The sequence below is a fragment of the Apteryx mantelli genome, chromosome 19, assembly GCF_036417845.1.
Source record: "Apteryx mantelli isolate bAptMan1 chromosome 19, bAptMan1.hap1, whole genome shotgun sequence".
Taxonomy (NCBI): Eukaryota; Metazoa; Chordata; class Aves; order Apterygiformes; family Apterygidae; genus Apteryx; species Apteryx mantelli.
The window spans coordinates 8,961,512-8,975,098 of record NC_089996.1 but is presented as its reverse complement, the minus strand read 5'-3'; the positions used below and the strand labels follow the sequence as shown (position 1 = coordinate 8,975,098).

General features: G+C 68.2%; 1 protein-coding gene across 1 annotated transcript; it reads left to right on the top strand.

Annotated features, from left to right (window-relative positions):
• The first annotated feature begins 6,036 nt into the window (after nt 1–6,036).
• Nucleotides 6,037–12,955, top strand: SPHK1 (sphingosine kinase 1). Its single transcript, XM_067308384.1, has 5 exons — nt 6,037–6,454; nt 10,376–10,525; nt 10,643–10,737; nt 10,964–11,079; nt 11,635–12,955. Exons 1-5 carry the CDS (start codon nt 6,037–6,039, stop codon nt 12,425–12,427), a joined length of 1,572 nt encoding a protein of 523 aa, XP_067164485.1. The 3' UTR covers nt 12,428–12,955.
• Nucleotides 12,956–13,587: the final 632 nt, after the last annotated feature.

Sequence of the window (13,587 nt, the reverse complement as noted above, 5' to 3'; positions counted from 1 at the left end):
TGCAGACCCCCGTGCTGTGCCGACCCTCTTTTGCGGCCAGCAGCTCTGCAGGGGACTGATCCTGCCCAGGTTGTCACCTCCCTTTGGTTTCCCAGCCGCTGGGGCTGAGCTGCAACGAGTTTGCGGGTTCCGCGGGCTCCCGCACAGCCCGGCTGAATGGTTGGCACCGCTGGCGGGGAGCTTGGCACCTTCCGCACCCCGGCGGCCCCCGGGGCGCCTCGTCGGCCTCCGAGGAGCCCGGGGATCGGCGGGCAGGGATCGCGGCTGCTATCGGTGCCGCAACCTTTACTCCTGGAAAGGGGAGCGGTTGCGCTGTAGGCGCTTGGCAGGCTGAAGGTTACACCTGGTTTTACAGCCGGGCAAAAGGAGAAGAAAGAAGCAGCCGTGTTTACTTACGGGGCTAATTAATATATGTGCTCGCAGCACGTACCGAGCAGCAGAAACCTCCCCCACGGCGCGGTGCGGCGCGGTGTGGGAGCTCAGCTCAGCTCCGCAGCCCTTTATTATTCCATTATCAGCCGGGCAGGATTAGGAGGGTGGGTCAGGGAGCAGCACCGGCTTTAAGCAGGTTTAGCGCCTTTGAAAAGTCTTATCCGGGCTCAGGCTCGCTCGCTGCCCGCGATGCCGAGTTATTCGCTGAGCAGAGGGGTTCAAGTTGTGTTGGGGGGGCTGGAGGTTGTGGTTTTTTATAACGCGGGGGGCCGTGGGCCTGCTCGGCGCACACTGGCACGCTTCGGCAGGGTTTATTCGCAGGATGGCCGAGGAGCCGAGCCGTCGGCGCTGTCCTGCGCGGGCAGGACACGCATCCCCTGCAGGGCCGGGCAAAGTTTTGCCCTTTCTCCTTCACAAGTTTTTCCCTGGTGCCGGGGTGGCCGAAGCACACGATTCCCAACCCAGCAAAGAAAGAGAAGAGCTGTGAGAATTACGGCAGCGAGTCCCGCTTTATCCTATCCCGGCCAGCGACGGCGCGCCGCGGTGGGACGCCGCGTCCCTCCTGGGTGGTTCTGCCCCGCAGACGCCGAGCCTGACGCCCGGGGGCCTGTCCGCCCCGGGAAGGCTCCCGCAGCCCAGCCGGCGCGAGCCCGGCCAGGTGGTTCTCGTTGCAGGGCTGACTCAGCTCCCAAATATGCGCGTGTTCATGCCATTGCAGGAAACCGCTATCGGGAAGTGGTGAGAACCTTGCGACAGCCTGAAATTTGGCTTCCCGGAGAACGCAGTGAGATCAAACAGCGGCGCGTCGGCCCCCCTCTCGCTGACGGCGGGGTTAGTCATCGGGGTGACTTTTAGGCCGAGCGAGCGGGGCGGGCGCTCGAGACGCGGCAGCTTCTCGCTGGGCGTTTGGGAGCATTTTTCTGGTGGTGAACTGACCTCGGAAACATTCCTGAGTAAATGATCAGCTGGGAAGAATGAGCTCAGCTCGCTGGGGCTGCCAAGAGGCTTGCGGCGAGCCCCGGGGTCCTGGCGTGCACCGGGGAGGCCGGGGAAGGCGGCGACCTGCCCAGAGCCCGGCGCGGGGTCGGGTCCTGGGGGGCTCCTGCCCTAATCGCTGGCTCCTCCGAGATGGAGAAACCTCTTGGGACAAGCCCTGGTCCCCGTGTGAAGCCAGAATCATCTTGATTTCTATACTGCCCGCAGGTCGCTTGGGTGTGTAGGTGCCGTGGCTGCAAAGAGGCAAAGAGGGGAGACAGAGTGACTTGCCAGAGCCCTGCAGCAAATTGGGAGATCCTCACTGGGTCGCTTGGTCACCTGGTGTGACCCAAACCCTGCCACCCCCTGTCCTGCCTTTGTGCCTTGGGGTCTCCTCCAGGAGAGACCTCCGTCACTGCCAGCCCCTCGCTGCTCCGTGCTGTCCCCCTGCGTCACATCAGCATCTCGCCGGTGGAGCCGCGCGGGGGGCTGTTCCCGCGCCTGGGCACCCGAGCGGGATGGAGCAGCCGCCCCAGGCCCGGCCTGCCCTGGGGAAGGGGTGGCCTCCGCCTCGGCCGCTGCCGCAGGCGCTGCCTGGACCGTCCCCGTTGCTGCAGTCGGCGCCTGTCCCCCTGCCAAGCCCTGCAGGCAGCCCCAGCGCAGCGCGCCGCGGCGCAGCGCTATTTCGGGCTCCACCTTGAGACATGTACCTTGAGCAAGGAGAGCGAGCTAGGAGAGGCTGATCCGGGGCGACCGCGGCCCCTCCATCCCCCGGCCCCGGCCGGCTCGCGGCGGAGGCGGCAGAGCGGCGAGCGTGCGGGGATTGGGGAGGGAGAGAGGGAGCTGCAGGCCCCGGAGCGGAACGGAGCGAAATGCTGCGGTTCAGCTTGCAGCAGAGCCGTGTCCTCTGCACAGCTCCCGGCTCTGCCCTGGCACAGTCTCAGGCTGGAGCTGGAGCTGGGATTCATTGGCGGGGGGAGCCTGCAGGGTTGGACTGGCTCACTGGCTGCACAGAGCCCCGGGGGAAGCCGGGCCCCCCTCCGCTTTCTTCCGGCAGAGAGCAGCGAGTGAGACCCCCGTGCACAACCCTGAGCCCTGGACACGCTCCCGCTCCCTTGGGGAGGACTGGCTGGATCCGGGGGCAGGGAGGAGAGGAGGGGGCATTTAATTGCCATATTTAACCCTTGGCTTCTTGCACAACTCGGGGCAGGTCCTGCCTGCTGATCCTGCCTCAGTTTCCCCACGTGCAGAGCATCTTTTGCTTTCTCCGGAGGGCCTGCGGCACAGAGGTCACGGCAGCGGCTCCAAGAGCAGAGCCGGGGACATACAAGCCTTCTCCCACCCTCTGCAGGGTGGAAGAAGGAGCCTCATCTCCCTCTCCCTCCATCCACATCATGGCCGCATCCAGTCCCCAAGGCCCCCGGGCCGTCGTGGCCTGGGAAAGGGTGCTCAGCGGCAGGGATAAAACTGCTCTGCTTGTGTGGCTCAGACCCGGTGTTGCACCGCTTGGGCGATGGAGCAGGCGCTGGGAGATGAGCCCTGGTGAGGACCCGAGCGCCTTCCCCGGGATACCGGCCTGCATCCGTCCCGCTGCGGGTGGCTACAAGAAATCTCCTTAATTACCCAGCTGTGACGGAAGCAATCCCACTTCTGCATTAAACATTGCATCTCCATGCTAACGAGTAGCATCCGTGTGGGGCCGGGTCCAACCAACCCGGTGGCCCCGGAGAACGAAGGGGCAAAGCAGCGGCCGGGAGATCCGTTGGGTCATGGGCTTCTGCCCAGGCACTCGGATACGACACGGATGAGCGCAGCATCAGGGGCTTTGCAGAAGCAAAGGGAGCTGCACGGAGCTGGCGGTGAGCCCCGGGCTGGTGTGGCACCAAGCGGGCACCCGCTGAGGGCGGCGCGGCATCGGGACGGGTGACGCAGCCAGCGGAGACCGTCCGGGCTTTTGACTCCTATTTACGGTGTTGCTTCCAGGCCAGGCAGGGCAAAGGGGATCCCTGCGGCACGGGGATGCAGCAGCATCGAGGACAGAGACCAAAACAACCTGCCGTGAGCAGTTTGCCAGCTGATATCATTTCCTCTCCCCGTGTCCCGTGCCTTCCCGAGCGGAAATCAGGAGCCGGTTAGTCACTTTGAAGGCAGGTCCGCGGATCCGCGCTCCCAAGCCTGCAGCTATTTCCGCCCACGGACACCTTGCCGAGGACCTCGGGGCTGTTTGCAAACGCTGAACCACGGCACGGCAGTGCTGGCCCTTCATTAGCAGCCGGCCAGGGAAGTGGCGTACCCAAATCTCGCCAAAAATCAGTGTGGGGGAACCCGAACTGGCTCCCCACTGCCGTCTGCGGGCGCTTTGGCTCCCCAGCGGAAAGCATCAGGCAGCAGGTCGCTCGGCGTGGGTTTTCTCCCACCTCCGTCTTTAGCCATCTCTTTCAAGTGATAGCGCCCAGGGAAGTCTTTTTTGGAGGTGTGTTGCTCCAAACTGTGCCACCGTTTTTAGCCTGGTCACCCTAGGGAAAGAAGACTTCCACCGTGGCGTTATCTATCCAGCTGGTAGTCCCATTCCCTCCTGGAAACTTTTGGCTCATTTCCCTCGGTTTACAGAGGGACGGAGGGCTTAAAGATAATTAAACTCCTCTAAGTGTGAAAACCGATGTCTTCCCCGAGGCGTGAGCTCAAGGTTGTCGTCGTGCCGGCTGCCAGCTGGCCCATCGGCCCCACGTTGCGTGAAGCTGCACAACCAGCATTGCAACGAGGGGTCATTTGAGGGAGCTGAGGGGGGGAGGAAGGCTCGGGTGAGGCGAAGGGAGGGACTGGGGCGCAGGCGTTGCAATAGGGGTGCTGGGGAGGCCCTAGGAGTAGTGCTGGGCAGAGATTTAAGGATGTTGGGGTCACATCTATAGGAAACCCAACTTCCTTCTGCCATTCGTGGGTCCTCTGCGGCAGGCCTGGCCCAGGAGGCCTTCAACCCTCCAGCTTTCGCAAAGGAACCATTCCTGAGCATTGCTCGGAGCTGGGCAGCCAGGTGGGACACCCCATGGAGGCCCACGGACAGGTATGGGGCATGGGAGCAGGTCCCATGGAGAGTCGCTCATGCTCTCCGGGACCATCTCTGGCAGGGCGTCCCACGGCCGCAGCAGGGCTGTGGGGTTGAGTGAAAAGATTGTTCCTGGGCTAGGCCAGACCCCTTGGAGACCAACAGTCCCTCGGAGCGTAACGTCAATCCTGCTGCACTTAAAAACCAGTGTCAGCAACCAGCACCCGGGCCATGGGCAGCCATAGGGCAGCGCAGTCGTCAGCAGCTACGGACCCACAGCATCTCCAGCCACGCTGGTGACCTCCTGCTGTCCAGGCAGGGATACCCTGAGCTCCATCCCCAGCGTGCTGTACCCAGGGCTGGGTCCACAACGACACCCATCCCCTTCTCGGGGCTCACTCCATGCCCCTGGCACCCTCAAACCCTCTCCGACCCTCACAGATACCTGATGAAGAGCCACCAAAGATGGGATGGACATGGACCCCACGCCTGGAAATCTCCGCTGGTTGTACCAGTGGGGTGAGCCCTGCTGCGTACCGTGGGTGCCATCTGGGAAACACCAAGGGCAGCCTTGGGTCAGGTGACAACATCTCCCCTCTCCTCCGGGGCTAATGACAGACCTGGATGAGGGTGATCCGTTGGGAAGAGCCAGTGGTTGCCCCCCCCGCCTGGGGCAGGACCTTCCCCTCTGCCCACAGTCTTCCTCAGCCCTTGCTCCGTCTTGATTTCTCCAGGCAACCGCTCCACTCCTCTTGCCTTGCCTGGGTTGGAGAGACGCAGAAGCGATGCTAAACGCTGCTCAGCCCCGCGGGGGGAGGTTGAGGGTCTCCAGCAGGCTCAGTCCCCGCTGCCAGTATGGATCTGTGCGTTACTGGACGCGATGCGCAAGAGCTGGGCCAGGCACGGCTGCGCGCTGCTTTGCTGCCGGCTTCCCAGCGTGAGCGAGGGCTTCGGTGCTGTGCCAGCGCCAGGACCGCGGCCAGCATAAAACCGCCCGGCCAGCACCCAGCACCCAGCACGCCAGGGCGGCCCGGCTGGGCGAAACCTCAGGCAAGCCCAGGGTGTTTCTCTGACCTCCTCATGCGTTTGCAGAGGCTCCGGTCCAGCCGGGCAGGTTCAGATGCCTCCTGGGCAGCAGCCCCCGGTGCGGAGCCTTGCTGGTGCCCCGGTGCATGGTGCCGGCCGCGTGGGTGACAGCACGGTGGGAGCCGGGCCCCCCCCCGGCCGCCCACCCGCGACGTGACCCCCGTCCCCGCTTCCTCCGTGCCGCGCTGCGGGGCGGCGCTCGGCGTCGGGGCGCTGCCGCGGCCCGGGGGCCCCTCGGCTGCGCGGGGAAACTGAGGCAGGCGGCAGCCGCCTCGCCGCCCGCTGCCGCCGCCGCCGCCGGAGGGGGGTAAGGCCGGCACCGGGGGGGCGGGCGGGGAGGCGGGGGTTAAGTTTTTATGAATGGGGCAGCCCCGCCTGTCATTGCCGGGCGCCGCGGCGGGTGTCAGCAGCGAGCAGCGGCCACAGCGCGGCGGCGGCGGCGGCGGGCGGCGCTCGCCGGTGCGTCCCGTCCCCGGTGCGCGGTGCCCGCTCCGCCGCCCATGTCCGCCGGGCGCCGCGGGGCCCCCGGCGCCGACGCCGGCCCCGGCGGCGACGCCGGCCCGGTGCTGCTGCGCGGCACCTTCACGGCGGGGCCGGGGCCCGGCGGCGCCGCCTGCGCCCTGGCGCTGACGCCGCGGGAGCTGCAGGTGCGCGGCCCCGGCGGCCCCGACGCCGCGCTGCGCCTGGCCGACTGCGTGGGCTGCGCCGCCGCGCCCGCCGCCGCCGCCGCCGCCGCCTTCTCGCTCGTGTGCTACCCGGTGCGCGGCGGGCGCTGGGGCTCGCCGCCCGCCCGCCACCGCCGCGAGAGCACCTTCCGCGTGGCCGTGGCCCCCGACGCCGAGGGCAACCTGCGCATCGCCCGCGCCTGGAGCGACAAGATCCGCGAGCTCGCGGCGCCCGCCGTGCCCCGGCCCGACGGTGAGTGCCGGCCCCGTCCCCGGTCCCATCCCCGGCCCCGTCCCCGTCCCCGGCCCCGTCCCCGGCCCCGGCCCCGGTCCCGGCCCCAGTCCCGGCCCCGCCGCTCCCCTCGCCCCGCCGCGGCCGGCAGCCTCCCCCGCGCCGGGCGCTCCCTGCTCCCGGGGCAGAAGTCGCTCCCCGGCGGCTGGCGGCTCGGCGCCGGGCGGGCACAGCGGCGACCCCCCCCCCCCCCCCCCCCGCCGGCGGGGGGGCTCCGCCGAAGCCAGAGGGGGCCGATCCGGGCCAGCCCCGGCTCCCGCCTCGCCGGCGCCGGCCGCCGTCGGGGCCCGCCCGGGGGGGGGGTCGCGGCCGCCTCCCCCGCCGAGGGCGGCTGCGAGCCGGGCTCCCGGCGCGGCGCGATGAGCTGGCAGGGAGGTGTTTCGGGGCCAAGCCTGCCTTCCCCGCCTGCCTCTCCCGGCGCTGCCTGCGACCGGCCGGGCTGCTTTCCCTGCGCTCCCGGCGGCTGCGAGCTGCGCTGGGCACCGGCCCGCCGCAGCCACTGCTCTGCCGTCACCCACCGGGTCCCCTTTCCTGGGGCTGATCACCCTTTCCTGGGGCTGATCGCCCTTTCCTGGGGCTGATCGCCCTTTCCGCCCCGCTGCTGCCCGCAAGCGTTAACCCCCGCGCCGTCGGGAGGGATCTGGATGTGGCAGCAGCTCGCCCGTCCGTCCGCGCTGCGCCGTCCCTGTCCCCGGGTCCTGCGCCGTGGGACGGCTCCGTGTGCACCCGGGCAAAGGCTGCGGGGGGCTCGGGAAGGGGACAGGGTGTCCGACGTGGCGCCGTCCCCTGCTGCGGTGCACGTCCAAACTTCGGGAGCCTGGCGGGACGTGGGGAATTGCGTCCGGGGGCTCGGGCTGCTTTGGCTCGGGGACGCTGGCGGCAGTGCCAGCGGACCCCCCAGCCCGGCCCCAGCGACCCAAGCAACTGGGGTGCGAGGGCAGGCGGGACCTGGCCCAGTGCCAAAACCCAGCAGGCCCCTCCGACCCGCTGGGGGCCCTTTGCCTGGTCCCCCCCCCTCCGCTTCAAACACTTCAGTTTAATAAGTAGCAAAGCGTTAAAAAGCAGTGCAAACAGCAAAAAAAAAAAAAAAAAAAAAGGTTTCCTTGCTGACCCAAGGAGGACAGGCAGCTGGGCACCATCCCAGCAGGTCGCATCCAGCACCTGGGGAGCAGGGAATCCCCCGGGCCTGGGGGACGACCGGGAGCCCCCGGGGCCGAATGGGGTGTTGGGACGGGAAGGCCGCGGCTGTGCCCCGCGCTCGGGGCCGCCTGCGCTCAGGGGATCCCGTCTGCCCCTGCCGAACGGGAGAAGCCAGCGCTGTGGACGCGTCCCCCCACCTTCGGCAGCGAGGGCAGGGCAGGCAGGCGTATGTTCGAACATCTGAGCGGAGATTCAATTATACGCACTACTTCGTTTACTTAGCCGCCCGGCCACGCTGATCCGACTCGGAATTAAGAGGCGTGCGGTTAGAGGGATCCTGTCAAATCGCATTTGGCCCAGCTCTTGCTGCCTGCATTTTAAAATGCAGCTTTTTTTACATGACCTGCAGCTACAAAACAACTTTCTTCTCCTCTTAGTAAATAAAAAATAATAATAATAATAATCCGGCAAAAATGGGTGAGGGCGAAACCAGTTCCCCAGCTATATTTCCAGTATGAGCTCCGCGGCTGCACGGCTCCCAGCGTTTTAAAACCATCGCCCTTCTACCAGGCGTTTGGGCTCCTTGCCCGAGCGGGGCCTCCGGGGAGCCCGAGGAAGGAGGACGGGCGAAGGCAGCGAGGATTTTGCAGCTATTCCGTAGACGAGGGCCGGCAGGATTTGCAACCCTCCTCCCCCGGCTCGGGACGGAGATAAAAACGCCTCCGACCGCGCCCCGCGCTCGCGTCCGCCGTCACGTGCCCGCGTGGATGCCTATCTCGGCGCGCGCGCCTCCGTGCGCGGGGCAGATAAGGCCGGGCTGGGAAGCGGCGTGCGGGTCCGTGCGGAGCGATCCTGCCCCCCCCCCCCGCCTCGTGTCCGTGGGGTCTCGGGAAGGGCCGAGGGGCTGGCGCTGGGAAGCAAATTGCAATTCCTTCCCTGTCTGAACTAAAGCATCCTCGGGAATAAACCTCTGCAGCTGGCGGAGAAATTCCCCCACCCTTATTTCTCCTTAAGGATAAAAAAAAATCCCCGAGCAGTTAATAACCGCGAACCCTCCGGGCGGGAGGGAGCCGCGAAATAGGGAAGCGAACCTCGTCCCACCCTGCAGCTGGCCGGGCGAGGAGCAAAGCTGCCCTGGCCCCGGCCGCGCTGGTGCGTGCCGACGGGGAAATCCGGCCCCCGGCCCCGGCAGGAAGCCGCCCGCGAGCCTCCGGCCCGGCCCCGGCGGTGCGGCACGGCGCGCCGGCAGCGAGCCCCAATTTCGGGGGGACCCCGCGGCCTCGCGAGCCTCCGCTGCAGGCTTGCGCCGGCCCGTTCCTCCCGCTGGCTCGGCGGCCGCTTTGGAAACGCGGTGGGTTTAAAAGCTGTGTTTCGGCTCCCTCCGGTCCCCTGTGCTCTGCCTCGGCATCCTCCGGAGGGGAGGGAAAAGAGGAAAAGCAAGCCCCCCCCCCCCCCCCCGCGGGCTGCCTCCGGCAGTGGGAATTGGAGACTGAACGCCGCCCTCCTGGGAGCGGGATTTGCCGAGGGGGGGATTTAGGGACATTCAGGAACGGGGAAGGCTCGCAGGGGGCTGGAGCGGCGCTTCGCCTCCGCTGTCCCGACGGCCGGCTGGTGCCGTCGCGCCTGGCGGCGAGAGATAAGGAGCCGCGGGGGGCGGCCGGGGGGGCCCGGGCAGGCACCGAGCTCCCGCCGGCACAAAATCGACCCGGTGGCACTGACGGTGGTGCAGAGCACTCTGCACCCCTGGGGCCGGGAACGCTCCGGGCACATCCGTGACTGCCGGGCCGGGAAGCCCCCGGTGAGGCCACGACCGGTGCAACGGCAGGCGCCCGCCCGGGGGACACCCGCGGTGGGGGGGTTAGCTGAAAAAATGCTGCTTGTGTATTTAAACTCAGCTCAGCTAAAATCAGCCCAAGTGTGCGGACAGGAGAGGAGCAGACCGGGGTCTCCAGCCCTCCCCGTACGCTGGATTTCCACTGCCTGATTTTACCCCCCCTTTTTTTTTTTCCCCCCTGCTGCTGCTGGGTGCAAAGCCCAGACGGTTCCTGGGGGGGGTCCCGGCCCGGGGCAGCGCTGGGAAATGCTGTTCGCTCTCGTGACTCGGAGCCCGCGGCGGAGCGGCTCTCGGTGCCGCGTCGGCAGGCAGGAGCCGAGCTCAGTGACGCTGAGCCTGAGCGCCAGCACCCACCGCCCGCCCCGGCGCCCGAGCACCCAGCTCTGCTTTGCCGGGAGGGGACGTGGCTCCTGGCAGGCAGCGCAACCGGGCCAGAAACGGCATCGTCCCAGTGTCCCCCCGGCCATGCCGTGTCCCCGCCAGCCACCTCCGTGCTGCGTTCGCCCGAGGGGCCCTTGAGCAAGCGCCTGGCGCCCACGCGCTGCCGTCGCCTCCGGGCCTTGGCGCCGTCCCCCGCCACCCTCTCCCACGCAGCGCGGCCGCCGGGCTCGGCACGGGGCTGGAAACGGCGCGGGAGAAGGGGCTCGAGTGATGGCAGCCCCTGCCGGGCCTCTGATTACAGTCGAGCCGGGGCCGCCGCCGCGCGCGAAACCGGAGCCGCGATGGGGGGGGAGCAGGGTGAGCAAAGTGTCCGTCTGCCGGCGCAGGTGTCTGTCCTGGCCCCGCTCCAGCTGGGGCCGGCACAGGCGGGCAGGCAGGTCACCGCTGCCCCCGGCCCCGCGTCCTCACGCGCCGCGCCAGGCTCCGGGCCGGCCCCGCTGAGCAAAGGCCTCTCGTGCCCCTGCCAGGCGTCAGCTACGGGCTCCTGCCCCGGCCCTGCCGCGCGCTGGTGCTGCTGAACCCGCTGAGCGGCCCCGGCCTCGCGCTCAAGGACTTCCAGGCCGTGGTGCAGCCCATGCTGGCCGAGGCCGACATCGCGCCCACCGTCTTCGTCACCGGTAAGTCAGGCCAGTGCCGCTGCCCCGGCCGGGCGTCCCAGTGGGGATGGGGCTGCCGTCTGGGGCGCGGGGATGACGGCGGCGGCGACGCTCGGCTCTCTCCGCTCTCCTCCCTAGAGAGACCCCAGCACGCTCACGAGAAGGTGCGGGATGAGGACCTGGCGCAGTGGGACGCCTTGGTGGTCATGTCTGGAGACGGCCTCCTCCATGAGGTGAGGAGGGGGCACGGACACCCCCCCGCCGGGCCAGGGCATGGAGCTGGGGCGAGCGGGTGGCACGGGACAGGAGCCAAGCACTGCTTCCCATGGAGAAGAGGGGCAGGGAAAGGCGTCGGAGGAGCAAAACCCCCCCGAGCAAAGCAAGGCAGCCGCGGTCCTGGACGCAGGCACCCCGGGGGTGCCGGTGCCCTCACGCTCCCTCTCTCCTTCCCTCGCGCAGGTGGTGAATGGGCTCATGGAGCGGCGGGACTGGGAGGCTGCCGTGAAGAAGCCGCTGTGCATCCTGCCGGGGGGCTCCGGCAACGCCCTGGCCGCCTCCATCAACCACTACGCGGGGTGAGCAGGGCGCGCGGGCGCTGCGCTGGCACCGCGGCCGGGCAGAGCGTGGGGAGGCCCGAGGCCACCTGCCGCGCCACGGGGAGGCTGCCGGCACGGGGATGCCCGCCATGGTACCCACCTCCCCGCGCTCCTCCCCGGGTGGCCCCCGCGAGCATCGGGTTGATCCCTGCTATCCAGCTCCCCCCTTTCTCCTCCCTAGGCTCCGGATCTGGCACAGCTTTACCCCAAAACAGCCAGGGACTGGGCTGAGCTGCCCCAGGGCTGCCCTGGTCTAAGCCCCAAGCTGGACCCCTCTTTTGAGGGCTGGTTTATCCCTCCCACCCCCTGCAAAACCTCCCCCCTGTGCAGGCAGCCATTCCCGAGGGAGGCTGTCGCCCAGCCGGGACGTCATCCTTGGGAGGGGGGTTGTACACGGATGCTGGGCAAAGCACGGCGGGATGCTGCGGCCCCGAGCGCCCCAGCCGTGCCAGGGCTGAGCGAGCCGCGGGGGCCGCTGGCAAAGTCCCCCGAGGCTGCTCCAAGCCCAAACTCACCCTGTCGCGTCCTTCGCAGCAACGCTCGCGCCGCCAAGCAGGAGCTGCTGACCAACTGCGCCTTCATCCTCTGCAAGGGGCTGCACACGCAGATGGACCTCGTCTCGCTGAGCACGGCCTCCGGCAAGCGCCTCTTCTCCTTCCTCAGCTTCGGCTGGGGCTTCATCTCCGACGTGGACATCGCCAGCGAGAAGTACCGCAAGCTGGGCAACGCCCGCTTCACCGTGGGCACCATCCAGCACCTGGCCCGGCTGCGGGTGTACCAGGGCCGCCTCTCCTACCTGCCCGCGGACGCCGCGCCCGGCGCCGAGCGCGCCGAGCCGCCGGCGCCCGTCCCCAACGGCCACGCGGGCAGCATCCTGCCGCCGGCGGAGACGGAGGCGCCGGGCGCCCGGGGCGAGGGGGCTCTGCCTGAGGACTCGCTCCTGGTGCCGCTGCAGCAGCCGGTGCCGGCGCACTGGACCGTGGTGCCCGAGGAGGAGTTCGTCTTCGTCTACGCCATCTACCAGTCGCACCTGGGCTCCGACCTGCTCATGGCGCCGGCGGCCCGGCTGCACGACGGCCGCATCCACCTCTTCTTCCTGAAGGCCGGCGTCACCCGCGTGATGCTGCTGAAGCTCTTCCTGGCCATGGAGAAGGGCACCCACCTGGACTTGCGCTGCCCCCACCTGCGCTACGTGCCCGTGCGGGCTTTCCGCCTGGAGCCGCGGGCCAGCGCCGGGGTCATGACGGTGGACGGCGAGGCGCTGGCCTGCGAGCCCGTGCAGGGCCAGGTGCACGGCCGCCTCTGCCGCGTCGTCTGCGGCTCCTGAGCGCCGCCGCGGGCCCCTTCCCTCCGCCAGGCGCAGCGCTGAGCCGCGGGCACGGCCCGCCACGAGGGCGGCACGGCCTTCCTCCCACTCAGGAACACCCTCCTCCTCCTCCTCCTCCCGTAGCCGTAGATCTCAGGGGCCGCGGCCGGCCGCCTCGCCGGGCGCTTCGCCGCTCTCTGCACTTTATGGAGACCAGGATAGCTTTACCCCCTCGGGGCAGGAGCCGCGGCCGGGCCGGCCCTGCCCCGAGAACCAGCCGCCAGCCCCATCAGGTACGCGGTGCCGGCGAGCCGCCGGCGCCTTCCTTTTTCTTCTTTTTTAAAAATCACGGTCAGCGGTACGAGGTCCCGTCCCCCGGGCGGCTGCGGCGCGCACAGCCCCGGCGCCCTCGCCAGCTCCGACGCACACGGCGGCACCGTCGGGTCCCCCCGCCGCGGAGCCCGGCCGCTCGCGGGGGACGCTCAGGACCAACATCTATGCCAGGAAATCAACTTTTCTTTCTTTTTAAAGAGAGCGTTTCTACCTAAAGCTTCCCGTAGAAGCAGAGTTTATTCTTGTGAGAAATCCAATAAAGATCTAGCGTTTGCAAAAAAAAAAAAAAAAAAGCGTCCCCCAGGTTTTAAACCCGGCCTTGATGCTCCCTGCCCGGCCAGGGCTGTTGTGCTGCCGCCCCCGGCGCTGGGGGTCCCGCGCAGCCTGGGCGCACGGCTGTCGGGACGGGTTTGGCTCAGCGCCGCGGCCCTTTGCTGCCCGCATGCCTTCCCGTGGGAACGGCGTTTCCCACCACGGTTGCGCCGGGGTCAGGACGGCCAGCGCCCCGCTCACCACGCTGCTGGGAGGGGGGGGACCGCGGCCCCAGCTCCTGCATCCCTCCAGCCCACGAAGGGAAGGGCACCGCGACCTTGGCGGCCCCCGGGGCCAGCTGGAGCCCTGCAGCAGGTGGCTGCCGTGGGGGTTACTCAGGCTTTTTGGTATAAAATTGCAGTAATTAAATCTCGTTTGCAGCGCTCGAGTACAAAGTAGAAGGGTAAACAGCAGCCGCTGTTTGCATTTATTCATCTGCAAACGATGCAATTAGGATGGCAAAGCCGGGGAAGAAGAGCCCATTTGTTCTCCCCCCCCAGGCCCTGCTGGCAGGGAGACGAGCTGGCACTTTCAGG